This window comes from Ranitomeya variabilis, chromosome 8 (genome assembly GCF_051348905.1).
Source record: "Ranitomeya variabilis isolate aRanVar5 chromosome 8, aRanVar5.hap1, whole genome shotgun sequence".
Taxonomy (NCBI): Eukaryota; Metazoa; Chordata; class Amphibia; order Anura; family Dendrobatidae; genus Ranitomeya; species Ranitomeya variabilis.
Window position 1 is genome coordinate 6,054,313 of NC_135239.1, and position 22,515 is coordinate 6,076,827.

General features: G+C 52.1%; 1 protein-coding gene across 1 annotated transcript in view; it reads right to left on the reverse strand.

The window, feature by feature from the left end:
* ERI3 (ERI1 exoribonuclease family member 3) overlaps positions 1-22,515 on the reverse strand; it is a 302,309-nt gene that overhangs the window by 131,351 nt on the left and 148,443 nt on the right. Inside the window, 1 exon segment of the mRNA XM_077278034.1 lies at positions 1,298-1,397. Coding sequence (XP_077134149.1) covers positions 1,298-1,397 — 100 coding nt within the window.

A 22,515-nucleotide genomic window follows, 5' to 3' on the forward strand; every position in this document is an offset into this window, starting at 1 on the left:
GCTGCACATAACACAGGAGGGGTGCTACGCTCACTGAGAGTGCACATAATACAGGAGGGGTGCTGCGCTCACTGAGGGTGCACATAATACAGGAGGGGTGCTGCGCTCACTGGGGGCGCACATAATATAGGAGGGGTGCCGCGCTCACTGAGGGTGCACATAACACAGGAGGGGTGCTGCGCTCACCGGGGGCGTACATAACACAGGAGGTGTGCTGCGCTCACTGTGGGTGCACATAACACAGGAGGGGTGCTGCGCTCACTAGGGGTGCACATAATACAGGAGGGGTGCTGCGCTCACCGGGGGCGTACATAACACAGGAGGGGTGCTGCGCTCACTGAGGGTGCACATAACACAGGAGGGGTGCTGCGCTCACTGAGGGTGCACATAACACAGGAGGGGTGCTGCGCTCACTGAGGGTGCACATAATACAGGAGGGGTGCTGCGCTCACTGGGGGTGCACATAATACAGGAGGGGTGCTGCGCTCACCGCGGGGCACATAATACAGGAGGGGTGCTGCGCTCACATACAGGAGGGGTGCTGCGCTCACTGGGGGTGCACATAATACAGGAGGGGTGCTGCGCTCACTGGGGCTGCACATAACACAGGAGGGGTGCTGCGCTCACTGAGGGTGCACATAACACAGGAGGGGTGATGCTCTCACTGAAGGTGCACATAACACAAGAGGGGTGCTGCGCTCACTAGGGGTGCACATAACAGGAGGGGTGCTGCGCTCACTGAGGGTGCACATAACACAGGAGGGGTGCTGCGCTCACTGGGGCTGCACATAACACAGGAAGGGTGCTGCGCTCACCGGGGGCGTACATAATACAGGAGGGGTGCTGCGCTCACTGGGGCTGCACATAACACAGGAAGGGTGCTGCGCTCACCGGGGGCGTACATAACACAGGAGGGGTGCTGCGCTCACCGGGGCTGCACATAACACAGGAGGGGTGCTGCGCTCACCGGGGGCGTACATAATACAGGAGGGGTGCTGCGCTCACCGGGGGTGCACATAACACAGGAGGGGTGCTGCGCTCACCAGGGCGGCCGCTGACACCTCCAGGGCACGCTCGCTATATAAATGGATGCCCGCTCCAAGCCCAAACCAAATTTTAATGCAAGTCCTGTCAATAACGCGGGCACAGCCATCCCTCAGAGCGGCGCTCTAATTAAATGCTGCTGAGATTTAAATAATTCATCTCCTTAACGTCTATTGATTGCAGAGTTTTGCAGACAGCAGGCATTAACCCTTTCTCCGGCCTCGGCGAGGGGCACACGGCGCTCCGCACTCACCTATCCCGCTGTGGGGTCGTCCTATGTGCTGCAGGCTCATGCCCTTATTCATGTCTAGGAGTCCGTTCTTGGGCCAAGTACCGATGGCGAAGCTGTACGCCTGCGGGGAGAGAGAGACCAGAGTGAGGAGCATCAATGGACAGGCGCCAGATTACCAGAAAGTCTGAATTACTGGATGTGGTCCCTCGCCTGTACTGGCAGCAGCAGACACAGCCGCGGGTCTTACACCAATAATCATCGCTTTACCTCCTCCGCTGAAGCATTAGTGCACTATTATCCCGCCATCTTATGCCAGATTAACAGAACTTGTGGATTATCAGATGCCAGACTGAAGGTATTTCACTGGAAACCACGAGTGCAGTAAACATGGCGGTGAATGACAATCATATACGGCTCTCAGTGTGGCCCCTCAGTCATCACAGAATCGTTCCCCCCCCCCCCCCAAATCCACAGCACAGGGAGATACAAGAACAGGGCACACAATCCGCTCTTCTCTGACTCTGGGGTGACAAGCTGCCTAGCCATGAAACCTGGGCCTGGGAAAGAAGGGTTAACAATACCAAAATCTATAGTGGTGATTGACAGATTTCAGATCACATCAGCAGGAAGCGTCAGGTCACATCAGCTGGAAGCGTCAGATCACATCAGCTGGAAGCGTCAGGTCACATCAGCAGGAAGCGTCAGGTCGCATCAGCTGGAAGCGTCAGGTCGCATCAGCAGGAAGCGTCAGGTCGCATCAGCTGGAAGCGTCAGGTCGCATCAGCTGGAAGCGTCAGGTCGCATCACCAGGAAGCGTCAGGTCGCATCAGCAGGAAGCGTCAGGTCGCATCAGCAGGAAGCGTCAGGTCGCATCAGCAGGAAGCGTCAGGTCGCATCAGCAGGAAGCGTCAGGTTGCATCAGCAGGAAGCGTCAGGTCGCATCAGCAGGAAGCGTCAGGTCGCATCAGCTGGAAGCGTCAGGTCACATCAGCAGGAAGCGTCAGGTCACATCAGCTGGAAGCGTCAGGTCACATCAGCTGGAAGCGTCAGGTCACATCAGCAGGAAGCGTCAGGTCGCATCAGCTGGAAGCGTCAGGTCGCATCAGCAGGAAGCGTCAGGTCGCATCAGCTGGAAGCGTCAGGTCGCATCAGCTGGAAGCGTCAGGTCGCATCAGCAGGAAGCGTCAGGTCGCATCAGCAGGAAGCGTCAGGTCGCATCAGCAGGAAGCGTCAGGTCGCATCAGCAGGAAGCGTCAGGTCGCATCAGCAGGAAGCGTCAGGTCGCATCAGCAGGAAGCGTCAGGTCGCATCAGCAGGAAGCGTCAGGTCGCATCAGCAGGAAGCGTCAGGTCGCATCAGCAGGAAGCGTCAGGTCGCATCAGCAGGAAGCTAGAACAATTGGATCACAATAGCTAGAGCCGTCTAGTCACAACTCCCCTCCAAAGATGTGTTACAGTGTATCAGTACAGCGACGACTCTGTCAGTTAAGGTACCTTCACACTAAATGATATCGCTAGCGATCCGTGACGTTGCAGCGTCCTGGCTAGCGATATCGTTGTGTTTGACATGCAGCAGCGATCAGGATCCTGCTGTGATATCGCTGGTCGTTGCTGAAAGTTTAGAACTTTATTTGGTCGTCAGATCGCCGTGTATCGTCGTGTTTGACAGCAAAAGCAACGATGCCAGCGATGTTTTACAGTGGTAACCAGGGTAAATATCGGGTTACTAAGCGCAGGGCCGCGCTTAGTAACCCGATGTTTACCGTGGTTACCATTGTAAAAGTAAAAAAAACAAACAGTACATACTCACCTTCTGCTGTCTGCCACACGTCCCTCGCAGTCTGCTTCCCGCACTGACTGAGCGCCGGCCGTAAAGTGAAAGCAGAGCACAGCGGTGACGTCACCGCTGTGCTGTGCCTTACGGCCGGCACTCACAGTCAGTGCGGGAAGCGGACGGCCAGGGACCTGACGGACATCAGAAGGTGAGTATGTACTGTTTGTTTGTTTTTTACATTTACAATGGTAACCAGGGTAAACATCGGGTTACTAAGCGCGGCCCTGCGCTTAGTAACCCGATGTTTACCCTGGTTACCCGGGGACCTCGGCATCGTTGGTCGCTGGAGAGCTATCTGTGTGACAGCTCCCCAGCGACCACACAACGACTTACCAACGATCACGGCCAGGTCGTATCGCTGGTAAATCGTTGTGTGAAGGTACCTTTACACCCAGCAGCAGCAGAGCCCTCTCCCCTCCAGGCTGAGGGTTCTCACCTGCACTGACACATTGTAACAAAGGACGATATAAACTAAGAATCTTCCATAACAGTGAAAGCAGAAAGATGCTGAAAACAAAAAAAAAAGTCTATAAGGACGTGAATGTACAAATGGTGGATGCTGAACGTGCAGTCACCCCATCAAGTGACCCTCTGACACGCTGTAGCACGCAGCGTTGGTGCAGCAGAGATGGGCGGCTTGTGACATTGCAGCAGTTATCAGACAACATAGCCTCCGCCATTATCAGATCTGGTATTTGTGTAGCCATGGCGGCTCCGATGATTGATCATAATAAAGTCTTCCTGTATGTGTCCCCGGGGGGCCGCGAGGAGACGCCGCAGACCCCTTCTGCCTACGTCCCTTTTACTTTTTCTCATTTATTTCTGGACCTTCAGCCAAATATCGGAGGACAGGAGCAAAGCCGAAACGATGGCGATGAGTGAGAAGCCCAAGAGATGGGTGGACCGATCCCACCAATCCACAGAGCACAGGGCACTCCGCTGGGGGTCCGGGCTCCACAGACCACCAGCAGGAATAGATGTAAATCATGATGTGACACACGGTTACGTATGAGGTCATCGCACTGTACAGCATGCGTCAGGGTGACACGTTCTGCCTGTGTGATGACATCACAGCCCACTGCTAGCTGTATGGTTACACCACTATAACGCCCATCCTCCCGTGTGTGAGCGCCGGCGGCCACCAGATCACCCCGCGGTGCACAGGGACGCCCTCGCCACGGCTGATACATGAAGCCGCTTCTTCCGCCAGCGCCGGCGGTTTGTATTCCCGCTGTCCTCGGCCATAATAACATACACTAATAGCGCTGGCGAGACACCATCTTGGCAGCAGATTTCCCAGTTTAATTTGTAAGTCGCTCTCCGGCGGCTCGCAGACGATGGCGCACAGGCCCCGCGCAGATTGAAATGTAAATTGCTTGGGAAGAGGCGACGAGGAAGGAGCGAGACGGCGGAATCCAGCAAGTACGGAGCTAGAAAGGCAGGCACAGGCGGACAACGGTGCCATCATTAATATGAGGGGCACAACACAGATCACGGGGTCTGCAGGAGACAAGGAGAGCGGGGAGAAAAGATCCAGCTTCAGGGTGGTCTGGGGGTCTCATGGAAGGAAAGAACCAAGGAAGAAGCTGGCACCCGATCAATCCTGCCACAAAGTCCTAACTCATTCACTTACTGATAAAAAGGATGAATCCGAAAACCAAGGGGTCTGGAGAGAGGGCTGGGCCCCGTGTAAAAAACATCACGGGCCCGGGGGCAAGAAGGATCACGGGCCCCAGGTCAAGAACTATCACGGGCCCCAGGGCAAGAAGGATCACGGGCCCCAAAGCAAGAATGATAAGGGGCCCCAAAGCAAGAAGGATCACGGGCCCCAGGTCAAGAACTATCACGGGCCCAAGGGCAAGAAGGATCACAGGCCCCAAAGCAAGAAGGATCAGGGGCCCCAAAGCAAGAAGGATCACGGGCCCCGGGGCAAGAAGGATCACAGGCCCCAGGCAAGAAGGGTTACGGACCACAGGTAGAAGGGTTACGGACCACAGGTAGAAGGGTTACGGACCACAGGTAGAAGGGTTACAGACCACAGGTAGAAGGGTTACGGACCACAGGTAGAAGGGTCACGGACCACAGGAAGAAGGGTCACGGACCACAGGAAGAAGGGTCACGGACCACAGGAAGAAGGGTCACAGACCACAGGAAGAAGGGTCACGGACTACAGGAAGAAGGGTCACGGACCACAGGAAGAAGGGTCACGGACCACAGGAAGAAGGGTCACGGACCACAGGAAGAAGGGTCACGGACCACAGGAAGGAGAGACACGGACCACAGGAAGGAGAGACACGGGCCCCGGGGCAAGAAGGGTCAAGGACCACAGGAAGGAGGGACACGGGCCCCGGGGCAAGAAGGGCCAAGGACTAAAGGGAAAGAAGGGTCATGGGTCCCAGACAAGAAGGGTCATGGGCCCTGCAGCAGCCACCACAGCCATGATACGTTTTTGCAGCATTTTCACCTTTTTGCAGGTCTACATTGTTATGAGAGTGGGGGGCTGCGGCCCCCAGGGGCTCAATGGTCAGTTACCCCAGAACTCCAGTACAACCTGATGCCGATGAGGGCTCTGGGGATGTAACAGAATAGTCCTGATTTCTGAGACGCGGCACCAGGTAAGAGGTCGCGGAGTTCAGGGTCATCTCCGCGGCTCCTGGATGCAGACTTCACCTCCGGACTTTGGCGCAGTCACAGCTGCACCTCACACAATACTTGCAGGGGCCTTTTTGTAAATTCGCTGCATTTTATCCAATGATTTGTTTTCAGACCGGATTCCGTAAGTCTCCCCAGAAATCTACGCTTCTTATTACAGATTTGCGCCACTTTCTGGCGCCCGATCCATCAAGGAGTTTCTGCTAGTCTCAATGAATTGGGCCCCGTGCAACCAAACGTTTGGCAGCCGCTCATGGGACAAGAGGCGGCCGGAGAACGGTGAGCCCGACAAAAAATGTGCATATGGCCAGCGACTCTGAGGCTCCCGGGCCCCATAGTGAGGCTTGCTGGCTGTGGCCCCACCACTGCTACCAGGCGCTGGGACCTCGGTGTATGGCGGGTGCCACAGGCTACAACACTAAGGTGTAGAGTGCCGCCATCCTGAGACACGTGAGGCGCCACCATACAGCCTTAAATATGGCGTCGGCTGTGACGCATCACAGGGTCAGGGGTGGCAATACGAGCGGTCCGACCACAACTGGACCGGACCCCGTCTGACGGCGGCGCAGAGGCCGCGGTAATTCTTCAGCTAATAACGCCACACTTGGCGGCTCTTACTTCCCCGTTAGCACATAATTAAGTGGCGTGTACGTAAGACTTCTCCGCAGCCTCTTCTCAGCCAAACAGGCGGCTCTGCGGATAATTAATAGATAACAGCGTTAATCCTGCGGGAGATGATCGGCAATTAAAACTCCTAATTAAGTCTGCGCATAATTCACGGGAATTACAGTTTATGTACACAAAGGGGCGCGCGCTCCGTCATGTCGGCGCCGAGAAATATGTTGTGATGTCTTTATTGTTCGCAGATTCCCCGGTCAACACCTCGGCCGCGACGGTGCGCCGAAGATCAGATCCACGGGAGAACGGACAAAAAAACCCGCATCCAGGGAGCGAGGCACAGCCCGGCGGCTTCAGGGGTCTCACAGGAGGCACGAGGGTCACCGCGCAGAAGAACCGGGCACGGACACAACAAACAAAGTTACTCTGCCTCTGTAAGAGCCACTGACCCCGAAATCTGGAATAAAGCGAAATGAGAGCAAAGCAAGAGAATAGCCTGATCCTAGAAAAGCTGGGTGTCCACAGTGAGACAGAGCACAAGGACAGCCAGCACTTCAGAAGCCTGGGAAAGCTGGGTGTCCACAGTGAGGCAGGCCACCAGGACAGCCAGCCCTTCAAAAGCCTGGGAAAGCTGGGTGTCCGCAGTGGGACAGAGCACCAGGACAGCCGGCACTTCAGGAGCCCAAGAAAGCTGGGTGAGTCTGCGGCAGTAAAGCAGTAGTTGGATTTCTCGCCTCAAGGTCAGCGCAGGAGACGAGCCGGATCGGCGGCCCCCGGCTGAAGGTCAGGTTGCCACGTTATGAATATTCAGTGTGCGCCTGATGGATCGATCACTTTTTAATTGTTTTTTCCTGGGTGTAGGAAGGAAGTGCCGCGAGCATCGATCAGCTCCAGCGGAGGCCGCTCACCCTGCGAGATAAGGCGAGGACGGGACCGCGACAGGCCAAGAAAAGCGCGATGGAAGACGTGGCCCCTCGTTTGACGCAGACGACATGGAACGTACGTCACGGATACGAGCACCGCGACGGGATCTGACAGCGGAGCCGCGGCCGGGAGACAATCAATAGCCCAAATGGCTTCATTTATAGTCCGGGAATCTTCACACCGCAATCTTCAGTAACCCCCGAAGAATCACAGCCGCCGCGAGCGCGGGAATCGGGGCCTTCACCGTTCTGCCAACTGGTGCTCATAGAAATCACGACTAGCCCCAAAACACCGTGACTAAAGGTGACGGCGCGGCCCCGACACAAAGATGCAGAACTTCAGATGTTTAACCTTCAGGACCTCAGAAAAACATACACAAAATTCAGTCATCGGACGAAACTGGGAGGGGGGGGGAGGAAAACGGCGGAGACAGATATTCATCTAAATGCAAATGTGCCGAGATAAGAGGAGCGAAATCCTGGAGAAGAAATGTGAAGTCACCGACCAGACGCCCCACACAGCACCGAACCCCGGAAACATCCAACGTCTGCTGTGCAAACACCGCCAACAACCACCAGCAGAACAGTGAGCGCAGCTCTGGAGAGGATGTAACTCAGGATCAGTAATGTAATGCATGTACACAGTGACTGCACCAGCAGAATAGTGAGTGCAGCTCTGGGGTATAATACAGGATGTAACTCAGGATCAGTAATGTAAGGTATGTACACAGTGACTGCACCAGCAGAATAGTGAGCGCAGCTCTGGGGTATAATACAGGATGTAACTCAGGATCAGTAATGTAATGTATGTACACAGTGACTGCACCAGCAGAATACTGAGCGCAGCTCTGGGATATAATACAGGATGTAACTCAGGATCAGTAATGTAATGTATGTACACAGTGACTGCACCAGCAGAATAGTGAGTGCAGCTCTGGGGTATAATACAGGAGGTAACTCAGGATCAGTAATGTAATGTATGTACACAGTGACTGCACCAGCAGAATAGTGAGTGCAGCTCTGGAGTATAATACAGGAGGTAACTCAGGATCAGTAATGTAATGTATGTACACAGTGACTGCACCAGCAGAATAGTGAGTGCAGCTCTGGAGTATAATACAGGAGGTAACTCAGGATCAGTAATGTAATGTATGTACACAGTGACTGCACTAGCAGAATAGTGAGCACAGCTCTGGGGTATAATACAGGATGTAACTCAGGATCAGTAATGTAATGTATGTACACAGTGACGGCACCAGCAGAATAGTGAGTGCAGCTCTTGGGTATAATACAGGATGTAACTCAGGATCAGTAATGTAATGTATGTACACAGTGACTGCACCAGCAGAATAGTGAGTGCAGCTCTGGAGTATAATACAGGAGGTAACTCAGGATCAGTAATGTAATGTATGTACACAGTGACTGCACCAGCACAACAGGGCGCGCAGCTCCGGGGGTATCATGCAGGACGTAACGCAGGATCCGTAATGTAATGTATGTACACAGTGACTGCACCAGCAGAATAGTGAGTGCAGCTCTGGAGTATAATACAGGATGTAACTCAGGATCAGTAATGTAATGTATGTACACAGTGACTGCACCAGCAGAATAGTGAGTGCAGCTCTGGAGTATAATACAGGATGTAACTCAGGATCAGTAATGTAATGTATGTACACAGTGACTGCACCAGCAGAATAGTGAGTGCAGCTCTGGGGTATAACACAGGATGTAACTCAGGATCAGTAATGTATGTACACAGTGACTGCACCAGCAGAATAGTGAGTGCAGCTCTGGGGTATAACACAGGATGTAACTCAGGATCAGTAATGTAATGTATGTACACAGTGACTGCACCAGCAGAATAGTGAGTGCAGCTCTGGGGTATAACACAGGATGTAACTCAGGATCAGTAATGTAATGTATGTACACAGTGACTGCACCAGCAGAATAGTGAGTGCAGCTCTGGAGTATAATACAGGATGTAACTCAGGATCAGTAATGTAATGTATGTACACAGTGACTGCACCAGCAGAATAGTGAGTGCAGCTCTGGAGTATAATACAGGATGTAACTCAGGATCAGTAATGTAATGTATGTACACAGTGACTGCACCAGCAGAATAGTGAGTGCAGCTCTGGGGTATAACACAGGATGTAACTCAGGATCAGTAATGTATGTACACAGTGACTGCACCAGCAGAATAGTGAGTGCAGCTCTGGGGTATAACACAGGATGTAACTCAGGATCAGTAATGTAATGTATGTACACAGTGACTGCACCAGCAGAATAGTGAGCGCAGCTCTGGGGTATAATACAGGATGTAACTCAGGATCAGTAATGTAATGTATGTACACAGTGACTGCACCAGCAGAATACTGAGCGCAGCTCTGGGATATAATACAGGATGTAACTCAGGATCAGTAATGTAATGTATGTACACAGTGACTGCACCAGCAGAATAGTGAGTGCAGCTCTGGAGTATAATACAGGAGGTAACTCAGGATCAGTAATGTAATGTATGTACACAGTGACTGCACCAGCAGAATAGTGAGTGCAGCTCTGGAGTATAATACAGGAGGTAACTCAGGATCAGTAATGTAATGTATGTACACAGTGACTGCACTAGCAGAATAGTGAGCACAGCTCTGGGGTATAATACAGGATGTAACTCAGGATCAGTAATGTAATGTATGTACACAGTGACGGCACCAGCAGAATAGTGAGTGCAGCTCTTGGGTATAATACAGGATGTAACTCAGGATCAGTAATGTAATGTATGTACACAGTGACTGCACCAGCAGAATAGTGAGTGCAGCTCTGGAGTATAATACAGGAGGTAACTCAGGATCAGTAATGTAATGTATGTACACAGTGACTGCACCAGCACAACAGGGCGCGCAGCTCCGGGGGTATCATGCAGGACGTAACGCAGGATCCGTAATGTAATGTATGTACACAGTGACTGCACCAGCAGAATAGTGAGTGCAGCTCTGGAGTATAATACAGGATGTAACTCAGGATCAGTAATGTAATGTATGTACACAGTGACTGCACCAGCAGAATAGTGAGTGCAGCTCTGGAGTATAATACAGGATGTAACTCAGGATCAGTAATGTAATGTATGTACACAGTGACTGCACCAGCAGAATAGTGAGTGCAGCTCTGGGGTATAACACAGGATGTAACTCAGGATCAGTAATGTATGTACACAGTGACTGCACCAGCAGAATAGTGAGTGCAGCTCTGGGGTATAACACAGGATGTAACTCAGGATCAGTAATGTAATGTATGTACACAGTGACTGCACCAGCAGAATAGTGAGTGCAGCTCTGGGGTATAACACAGGATGTAACTCAGGATCAGTAATGTAATGTATGTACACAGTGACTGCACCAGCAGAATAGTGAGTGCAGCTCTGGAGTATAATACAGGATGTAACTCAGGATCAGTAATGTAATGTATGTACACAGTGACTGCACCAGCAGAATAGTGAGTGCAGCTCTGGAGTATAATACAGGATGTAACTCAGGATCAGTAATGTAATGTATGTACACAGTGACTGCACCAGCAGAATAGTGAGTGCAGCTCTGGGGTATAACACAGGATGTAACTCAGGATCAGTAATGTATGTACACAGTGACTGCACCAGCAGAATAGTGAGTGCAGCTCTGGGGTATAACACAGGATGTAACTCAGGATCAGTAATGTAATGTATGTACACAGTGACTGCACCAGCAGAATAGTGAGTGCAGCTCTGGGGTATAACACAGGATGTAACTCAGGATCAGTAATGTAATGTATGTACACAGTGACTGCACCAGCAGAATAGTGAGTGCAGCTCTGGGGTATAACACAGGATGTAACTCAGGATCAGTAATGTAATGTATGTACACAGTGACTGCACCAGCAGAATAGTGAGTGCATTGGTCTCATTGTACATTGACCTTCTATTCATGAAACAGGAGGCACTGTATGAGATGTGTTGGATGCACTTAGAGCATAATTGCGGAGCAGGGAGCTGTGGGAGGAGGCAGGTACTACTGATGAGATGTACCCCTGATGGAGGATACCCCTGATGGAGGATACCCCTGATGGAGGATACCCCTGTGATTACCGCCATCTGTTGCTGCCTCTATGGTGGCTTCTTGTCCTTCTCACTTATCTTGTGACAATCTGGAGCCGCCCGCTGATTGCTGCTCTGCTATATAACATCTCCTCCTCCCAAAACATAAGTCACAAAAAGCAGAAGAGGAAATGGCAACAAGAAATGGTCTGAAATTCCATTTATCAGGACAAATAATGAAATAACAATCTGCGCCCATCAGCCCTAGGAGCGGAGCCGTGATTTAAGGTTGCAGCAGCAGGAACGCGGGATAATGGGTGTTTACTCATGCAAAGAAAAAATCTGTGAGTGATGTCGGGGGAGAAGATTGCCGTAACTAGTGAAGAATAACACGGCGGCTCCTCTGTCAAATCACAGCGGAATTCCAGTAATAGATTCTGGGCTGACGCGCCATTCGATTGGAAGGTGATCCTCTTTATCCCATCACATCAAATATTAAACGCCGGTATTAGCGCGGCTCCTTCGCGGCTTATTCCGCCGGCTTTATTTTATTCATCCTGTAATGGTTTCAGCCATTCTGATATTTTCAATGTTATCTAAACAGGCGCTAATACAGCGGGCCGCTTATCGCAGGGAGCGAGCGCGTCCCTCCTCCGCCACATTATGTTCTACCATTTGTTTCGCCGTTTCTCCCCGGGTCTGAACACGGCTCAGAGAGAAGATGGAGGGCGGAGGACGAGAGCCAGGACGCGGGTGACGGAAGCCTTTCAACAGGGGCAGTGTAGCTTGTCAGAGCCTGAGTGGGAGATGAATAGCGGCATCTATTCAGGCTGCCGCCGATGTCATGCAATACGGTTTAATATCCCCAGATAAAGCGCAAAGCCATCACAATCCTGAGCCATCGCTCCCATCCCCAAGCAGAGTACAGCTACTGAACATCGACACCATGAAAATGACCGTCCTCGCTACATGTCCGGACGTATGATGATCCCGAAATAATGGAAATGCTGGACCCCCGGAAGGTGTCCCCAGTCCATACAGGCCCCCAGAAAGTGTCCCCAGTAAATACAGACCCCCTGCAAGTTGTCCCCAGTCCATACAGACCCCCAGAAAGTGTCCCCAGTAAATACAGACCCCCTACAAGTTGTCCCCAGTCCCTATTCTTCTATGTCCTGTGCTTTTCCCTGCGTTTCATGGATCTTGTGCAGTATCAACAACGCTCTTTGCACAAAAATGTGCATGATTCATTAAAAAGTCGTAAGCAAAGTCACCATTTGTGCAAACATCTCCTGGCGTACAACTAACCCCACATTGTGCAAAAAAATTTTTTTTACTTTATAAGAAGTTGCAAATAATGAATCAAACATCTGAATTGTAAGAAAACTGCGCACAACGGTGAACCGAGAAAAATCAGAGGAACAGACAGTAGGCTTCAAAACGGGTGCAAATTCCAAGAAGAGACTGGCACAAAACAGAAGGAATAAAAGCCAAACACAGAAAAAGTCAGAAAATAGCGACAAAAGCCACAATGGCCGGGCCGCTCGTGGCACAGCGTGCCAGCACTGGAAGCAAGCAGTGATGTTTCCGTTTGCTGACTGTGAGCAGAGATCTTGGCATGGCGAGAGTTGCAGCACTTTTTACATACAGCGGGTGGTGGTCTTCTAGGCAGAGTGGAGGGCGCTATAACGAGGGAGCCGCTGTATAACCCCACACTCCGGCCTCTGCTTTCTGCTGCAGTCGGGGCGCAGGTGCTGGGACTTCAGGGAGCCGGGCTGCATTGTGCCTCGCGCCTCATTAGCTCTATGGCAGCCATGGGTGGCCGGTCTCCCCTCCTCGTGTCTGCGGGAGCTTTTCCATTAGCCCCTCTAATATTCTGTCACCCGGTGCAGGCGGCCATTACATCCGAACACTGATCGCCCTGTGAAATTACACTGCTGAGATGGCAGTGTGTATAATCAGGCGGCTCCATGCGCGGTCAGCCCCGCGTGCCTGCCGGAGCGGCGGATGGATGGATGTGACGGCGGCTACAAGTGCGCTGCACGCGGATTACACATTACATGGACTTATCCCGCGCTCCGACACACTCTCTGTTTGCCAAACAGTCGGTTCACTCATTTGCTGCTACAATAGTCAGATATTTATTTTCCGAGATGCCAGTAAACCCCGGTGATGTTCTCATATGATCAGAATAGGCTGGAGAGGTGTGCAGCGAGCCGGGGCAGCAATCACCGGGGGTACAGGGGCCGAGGGAGGAACTGGACCCCAAGAATGAGCATCCTCACCATGTAGCTATAGGAGTGTCGCCCCCTACAGACACATCATCCGCAGGCACAGCTTAAAATAAACAGCGTAAAATATCAATGTGGCCAAAATGTGTAGTAAAATCCAAACACGGTCATCTGCCCTCATCGCCCACGAGGGAAGAGTGCAATGAGTGTCCCGATTGCCCCGCTCTGTAACTTGCTGTCTGCTTTATCAGTGGTGGCTGCTCCGCATCCGCAGTATGCCAGCATCATAAGTGCAGGAACAACCTTACTCTCACGTCCCAGCATGCATTGCTCCTGAGATCACGTGGCCTGGACCAATACTCCGCCTCCGTTACGTCTGCATACAGCTTGATAGACAAGGACCTGCTCCTCTGCAAGACACAAAGGCCCGCAACCATCAGTCTTTACACCAGAAATCTGCCATATATCACACTGAAAAGTTGCAAAAACGTCGCAAAGTAGAGCAGCAAAAAAAACGTCTCCAGCACACACCCTCAACAAGACTGGTGTGAACAACGCCGACCACCAGGAATCAGGTCCAACTGGTCCCAAACTATCTCCAATGGCCCATAGAAAAGGCTTCTCCGCAGCCGCCATCCCTCTCCTCCTTGGTTACACAGCCCTTGCATCACCTGATGGATCTAGGTCATGTCCTATTGCAGCACAAACGATGGTCCCACTAAATGCAGACCAGATGGGCGGACGGTCGCTGCAGAACGCTATGGCAGCCATGGGGGGTAATGTACCATGAATGTAGAATAAATAACCACCAATGTCACCACCAGCAGATCCCCTGGATCTCGCCTCCCTTCAGTGCGTTATAGAGGGCATCATATGGACAGAAGTCACCCGCTCGTCTTCTGCAGGTCACCCGCTCGTCTTCTGCAGGTCACCCGCTCGTCTTCTGCAGGTCACCCGCTCGTCTTCTGCAGGTCACCCGCTCGTCTTCTGCAGGTCACCCGCTCTTCTTCTGCAGGTCACCCGCTCCTCTTCTGCAGGTCACCCGCTCGTTTTCTGCAGGTCACCCGCTCCTCTTCTGCAGGTCACCCGCTCCTCTTCTGCAGGTCACCCGCTCCTCTTCTGCAGGTCACCCGCTCCTCTTCTGCAGGTCACCCGCTCCTCTTCTGCAGGTCACCCGCTCGTCTTCTGCAGGTCACCCGCTCGTCTTCTGCAGGTCACCCGCTCGTCTTCTGCAGGTCACCCGCTCCTCTTCTGCAGGTCACCCGCTCCTCTTCTGCAGGTCACCCGCTCCTCTTCTGCAGGTCACCCGCTCGTCTTCTGCAGGTCACCCGCTCGTCTTCTGCAGGTCACCCGCTCCTCTTCTGCAGGTCACCCGCTCCTCTTCTGCAGGTCACCCGCTCCTCTTCTGCAGGTCACCCGCTCCTCTTCTGCAGGTCACCCGCTCCTCTTCTGCAGGTCACCCGCTCGTCTTCTGCAGGTCACCCGCTCGTCTTCTGCAGGTCACCCGCTCCTCTTCTGCAGGTCACCCGCTCCTCTTCTGCAGGTCACCCGCTCCTCTTCTGCAGGTCACCCGCTCCTCTTCTGCAGGTCACCCGCTCGTCTTCTGCAGGTCACCCGCTCGTCTTCTGCAGGTCACCCGCTCGTCTTCTGCAGGTCACCCGCTCGTCTTCTGCAGGTCACCCGCTCGTCTTCTGCAGGTCACCCGCTCGTCTTCTGCAGGTCACCCGCTCGTCTTCTGCAGGTCACCCGCTCCTCTTCTGCAGGTCACCCGCTCCTCTTCTGCAGGTCACCCGCTCCTCTTCTGCAGGTCACCCGCTCCTCTTCTGCAGGTCACCCGCTCCTCTTCTGCAGGTCACCCGCTCCTCTTCTGCAGGTCACCCGCTCGTCTTCTGCAGGTCACCCGCTCGTCTTCTGCAGGTCACCCGCTCGTCTTCTGCAGGTCACCCGCTCGTCTTCTGCAGGTCACCCGCTCGTCTTCTGCAGGTCACCCGCTCGTCTTCTGCAGGTCACCCGCTCCTCTTCTGCAGGTCACCCGCTCGTCTTCTGCAGGTCACCCGCTCGTCTTCTGCAGGTCACCCGCTCGTCTTCTGCAGGTCACCCGCTCGTCTTCTGCAGGTCACCCGCTCCTCTTCTGCAGGTCACCCGCTCCTCTTCTGCAGGTCACCCGCTCCTCTTCTGCAGGTCACCCGCTCCTCTTCTGCAGGTCACCCGCTCGTCTTCTGCAGGTCACCCGCTCGTCTTCTGCAGGTCACCCGCTCGTCTTCTGCAGGTCACCCGCTCCTCTTCTGCAGGTCACCCGCTCCTCTTCTGCAGGTCACCCGCTCCTCTTCTGCAGGTCACCCGCTCGTCTTCTGCAGGTCACCCGCTCGTCTTCTGCAGGTCACCCGCTCGTCTTCTGCAGGTCACCCGCTCGTCTTCTGCAGGTCACCCGCTCGTCTTCTGCAGGTCACCCGCTCGTCTTCTGCAGGTCACCCGCTCTTCTTCTGCAGGTCACCCGCTCTTCTTCTGCAGGTCACCCGCTCCTCTTCTGCAGGTCACCCGCTCCTCTTCTGCAGGTCACCCGCTCCTCTTCTGCAGGTCACCCGCTCGTCTTCTGCAGGTCACCCGCTCGTCACAAGCACTTGGCGGCTGATGACAGAAATCTCTGGTTCTGACTCCTCAGAGCACGGCACAGATTTCGATTTCCACTGATCTCCTGTCCAGCCCTTGTATTGCTTTTCCTGCTTATTGATGTCTGTGCATCATATATAGGGACCATTATCCAAGGTGCTTTAACTTTGTGTTTTCTGAGGTTAGCAACTCTGATGAACTTATCCTCTGCAGCAGAGGTAATTTCTTTCCTTGAGCAGTCCTCGTGAAACCCAGTTTCATCATAGCTGTTGATGGTTTTCATAACTGCATTTAAGTATATCTTCAAGGTACTTGCAATTTTCCTGAGTGACTGTTACTGTAATGATGGACTGTGGTTTCTTTTCACTTAGTTGAGTGGTTTTTGCCATATCTCGGCTTAGAACTGTTGTGGAATAAGACACAGTACTGTAAGGAGCTGCCTTAAGTCTGAATCTACAGAGTGCACTTTACAGTATAAACAAGAAAAACAATTTCTAAAGTGTGTCCAAATATTTGACCAGTACTGTATGAATGGTGGCCCCCTTAAATATGATAGTGGCCCCCTGTATATGATGGAGGGCTCCTAAAGGTAAATATTCATCTGCGTGTTGACCCTTTATACACAATACCGCTCTTCGGGTTCATGGGGCCCCTCAATATAATTCCTAAATAACTTTGACTAATGGTGATTGAAGGTTTCCACTCAATTAAACAGCACAACAATCCTGCAGGGACGTGCACTGCGATCTCCCTGCATGACGACACCCAGCGCATTTAGTGGCCACTCTGCAGCTGCACCTTGTGTGCAGGTGGGTCAGTTTTGGGGTCTCCATTATATCTACACAGCCCAGTGAAAATTCCTCATGCCCCGTCAGACTTTACCAATTCCTGCCCAGTCAGCACAGGCCGCCATCCTCCATAGGCTTAATGAATATTGGGCACCCTAGACTTTGCCATGGACAGTAGTAGGGATTCTATCATTTCGGGAAGGTTCGGCCATGCAGGCACAGCAGAAAGGTTTCATTTGTATTGTGGAATAATCCTGTAATAAACCTGCAGTCAGGATCTGTCATCGTTACGCAGATTCTTTATCTATACTTTGTGTCATCGCCATTGAAGGGATTTCTGATCTCGGGAGCGGTTGAGCTTTGGAAGGACAGAAAGCCAAAAGAAGCAAGAGCCGGCGAAGAGGGAAAATTGGAATTATCGGCGCCGCGCAGTGTAAACAGGCGAGGGGCTGTGTGATTAATCTGGGGCCCAGAAATAAATCCGCAGCCTCCGAGGTATTGATCCGCAGTGACAAAGCCTTTATCAGGTCTTCACTGGAAACCAAGGATCAAAGTCAAGTTAACCCGACGCTCCTGAAGCTGCTGCCTCATGTCGTTACGACTTTAGCGGCTCGGAGGAGTCAAGGAACGAGAAAGAAAAGAGCAAAAAAATGCAACAAGCTAAAAACTGACAAGAGGCAGGTCAGCTGAGAAGGCGGACAAGCATGGCGGCCACCGGCCTATCATTAACAGCATCGCCATGGCGAGAGCAGAGCTGATACAATGTAACAACATGTTGCAGCTCTATAACATGTATCCACACAGCTGAGAACACAAATGAGCATGGCGGCCACCGGCCTATCATTACCAGCATCGCCATGGCGAGAGCACAGCTGATACAATGTAACAACATGTTGCAGCTCTATAACATGTATCCACACAGCTGAGAACACAGATGAGCATGGCGGCCACCGGCCTATCATTACCAGCATCGCCATGGTGAGAGCACAGCTGATACAATGTAACAACATGTTGCAGCTCTATAACATGTATCCACACAGCTGAGAACACAGATGAGCATGGCGGCCGCCGGCCTATCATTACCAGCATCGCCATGGCGAGAGCACAGCTGATACAATGTAACAACATGTTGCAGCTCTATAACATGTATCCACACAGCTGAGAACACAGATGAGCATGGCGGCCGCCGGCCTATCATTACCAGCATCGCCATGGCGAGAGCACAGCTGATACAATGTAACAACATGCTGCAGCTTTATAACATGTATCCACACAGCTGAGAACACAGATGAGCATGGCGGCCGCCGGCCTATCATTACCAGCATCGCCATGGAGACAGCACAGCTGATACAATGTAACAACATGTTGCAGCTCTATAACATGTATCCACACAGCTGAGAACACAGATGAGCATGGCGGCCACCGGCCTATCATTACCAGCATCGCCATGGTGAGAGCACAGCTGATAAAATGTAACAACATGCAGCAGCTCTATAACATGTATCCACACAGCTGAGAACACAGATGAGCATGGCGGCCACCGGCCTATCATTACCAGCATCGCCATGGCGAGAGCACAGCTGATACAATGTAACAACATGTTGCAGCTCTATAACATGTATCCACACAGCTGAGAACACAGATGAGCATGGCGGCCGCCGGCCTATCATTACCAGCATCGCCATGGCGAGAGCACAGCTGATACAATGTAACAACATGCTGCAGCTTTATAACATGTATCCACACAGCTGAGAACACAGATGAGCATGGCGGCCGCCGGCCTATCATTACCAGCATCGCCATGGTGAGAGCACAGCTGATACAATGTAACAACATGTTGCAGCTCTATAACATGTATCCACACAGCTGAGAACACAGATGAGCATGGCGGCCACCGGACTATCATTACCAGCATCGCCATGGAGACAGCACAGCTGATACAATGTAACAACATGCTGCAGCTCTATAACATGTATCCACACAGCTGAGAACACAGATGAGCATGGCGGCCGCCGGCCTATCATTACCAGCATCGCCATGGTGAGAGCACAGCTGATACAATGTAACAACATGCTGCAGCTCTATAACATGTATCCACACAGCTGAGAACACAGATGAGCATGGCGGCCACCGGCCTATCATTACCAGCATCGCCATGGCGAGAGCACAGCTGATACAATGTAACAACATGTTGCAGCTCTATAACATGTATCCACACAGCTGAGAACACAGATGAGCATGGCGGCCGCCGGCCTATCATTACCAGCATCGCCATGGCGAGAGCACAGCTGATACAATGTAACAACATGCTGCAGCTTTATAACATGTATCCACACAGCTGAGAACACAGATGAGCATGGCGGCCGCCGGCCTATCATTACCAGCATCGCCATGGTGAGAGCACAGCTGATACAATGTAACAACATGTTGCAGCTCTATAACATGTATCCACACAGCTGAGAACACAGATGAGCATGGCGGCCACCGGACTATCATTACCAGCATCGCCATGGAGACAGCACAGCTGATACAATGTAACAACATGCTGCAGCTCTATAACATGTATCCACACAGCTGAGAACACAGATGAGCATGGCGGCCGCCGGCCTATCATTACCAGCATCGCCATGGTGAGAGCACAGCTGATACAATGTAACAACATGCTGCAGCTCTATAACATGTATCCACACAGCTGAGAACACAGATGAGCATGGCGGCCGCCGGCCTACGGTTACCAGCATCGCCATGGCGAGGGCACAGCTGATACAATGTAACAACATGTTGCAGCTCCGCTATATCATGCATCCACACAGCTGAGATTTCCGGGACGCTCTGAGCCGCCCGTCGGTCATATTTAGCCACTTTTCACGTGAGCCGGCTGTCACCTTGTAAGTGGGAAATTCATGAAGACATTTTCATATAAATCCGGGGTTTTGTTGGCAATAAAAATGCCACTTCTGTGATTTGAGCGCGTGGATTCTGCCCCTCCTGTAGGTGCCGCGATAATGAGCAGCCTCATGACAGCGCATTAAACACAATCAAATCCAGAAATTCTCTCCATAAAGAAACATTGTAAGTGTCAGCGATCGGATGAAGCACAGGGGCGCGGATGGAGGGGCAGGTGGAGTGATATTTAGTGCACCCTCCACAGATGTATAACCTCATACCGCTATGTAAAGGCTGGGCTGCCCACGTTGCCCCCGCAGCGGCAGCAGCAGGGGGGATTCTGTGCCCGGAGTCATAAAGACATCCCCGGGCGGAGGGATTGGGGTCTCTGGCATCCAGCTGAAGGCAGATAAAAGCAGGTCGCCGCTTTCTTTATTTTTATTGCAATTTTCCCTCTTGACGATTATTTTTCGATGTCGCGGCTCTCCCCTGAGGTGACGGTGATTGAATGAAACCTGACCCACGGCTGCAATAAGTGTATTTCAATTACATCTGTCAGCGGGTAACGATATAATGATATATCATCTGATATTAAATCCATACTAATCGCATCAGGGGCTTTTTTTTAATAGTGCACTAACTGCATTATCACATCCAAATAATCAGCTGCAAGGGGCAACGAGCCGCAGGTTTAGGGACCGAGCAGCCTCCAAACCCTCAGAGACTGCGCCCAGGACCAGACCGTGGCCGATCAATAATGCCGGAGCGCGGCTTGCCCGGTCCATGCCTTCATAAGATGCCGAGGACCCGACGCCTCCGCTGCTCCGCATTCACCACAACCAGTAAATAGTGCAGGCGGTGTTATATACCGCCATTACTGCATTGTATCACCACACAGAGAAAAGCTCCGCACCGTGGGACAGAGCGGCCAGAGCTCCTGATACCAGCGCGGTCCTGTAATAGGAGTCACCAGGGTAATAAGGCGTCCATGACAGTTCTCCTCCTGGATCTCTCCCATCACCTGTGAGTCCTATTACTGAGAGGTGGAAGGAACCGCAGCAACTCAGCCACGAAGTGGAGACCCCATTATGTTACAGAGCGGGGGGCCGAGTGCTGAGGAGCAAAAAAGTCACCAACGCTCTGCTGACCCCATAACTGCCAGACCTCCTCTGGTATAAACACTGCGCACTGAGCTTCATGGCCGAGCAGCTGCCTGCAGCCGTACATCACCAAGCACAAAGCCGAGCGTCGGATGGAGCGGTGTAAAGCCGCCACCACTGGACTCCGGAGGAGATGTGTTCTGTGCAGTGACGGACCGCACTTCTCTATCTGCGTCTGATGGAGGAGTCTGGGTTTGGTGATTCCAGGAGGATGTTACCCCTGACCGCATTGTGCCCCCTGTACAGATGGTGGAGGGAGATAATCAGGGGGCGGCCTCGGATCCTCAGCTCCAGTGATGGCAAATCTTCGGCTATGTGCACACGTTGCAGATTTCCTGCAGAACTGCAGCGGATTTTTCTGCGCAGAAAAGGTTCAGTTCCGCACTGTGATTCAGGCTATGTGCACACATTGAAGATTAGGCTTAGGAATTTCTGGTGCGGATTCTGTCTCTCCTGGCAGAAAATGCACCTGCGGTTTTTTGTGCGGTTCCGCAGCGTTTTTTTGTGCGTTTTTGCTGCGGTTTTCTTGCGGATTTGCTGCGTTTTTTACCCCTGCGGTTTTCTATAATGGAATGGGTACAAAAACGCTGCAGATTCACAAAAAAGAAGTGACTTGCTACTTCTTTTAAACCGCAGCGTTTCCGCAGCGAATTTTCCGCAAAGTGTGCACAGCATTTTTTTTTCTCATTGATTTACATTGTACTGTAAATCAATTGCGGATCTGCAGCGTTTCTGCACTGCAAAAAATCTGCAGAATCCGCAACGTGTGCACATACCCTTACAGTACAATGTAAATCAATGGTAAAAAAAAAAAAAAAAAAAGCTGTGCAGAAAAATCAGTGCGGAATTGCTGCAGATTTAGGGCCTGTGCACACGATGCAGATTTAGTGCAGATCTGCAGCGGTTTTTTCCCCTGCAGATCTGCACTGTGATTTACAGTACAATGTAAATCAATGTGAAAAAAAAAAAGCTGTGCACATGGTGCAGAAAAATCCGTGCAGAAACGCTGCAGATTTCAAAGAAGTGCATGTCACTTCTTTTGTGCAGTTCGGCAGCATTTCTGCACCCCTCCACTGCGTGCGCAGATGGGGATCGCGGCGGCATGCGCGGCATCCCGCGGCCATTTTCCTGAAACCCCGGGCAGCAGAGCGCTCCATCTGCGCACGCGCGGCCTCAGGAAGATGGCCGCCGCCAGCGAAAAAGCGGTGAATAGCGCAGATCGCGCTTTTTCTTCAGCTGCGCAGTGCATTCCCCTGTTGGGCATGCGCAAACCACTACGCCACCAACAGAAAGATGAGCAAGAACTGGGGGAGAAGAAGCGATTTCACCACGCCCATTTGACCTGACCACCTTGATTGACAGGCGAAAACGGCGACTTTGGTAACGTATTTCGGCAGCATAGGTGGGGAATCAGGGTACAAAAAATACACTATTGTCCAGCACAGCTCAGGCCCTATTTAATGGTATTTTTATCTCAT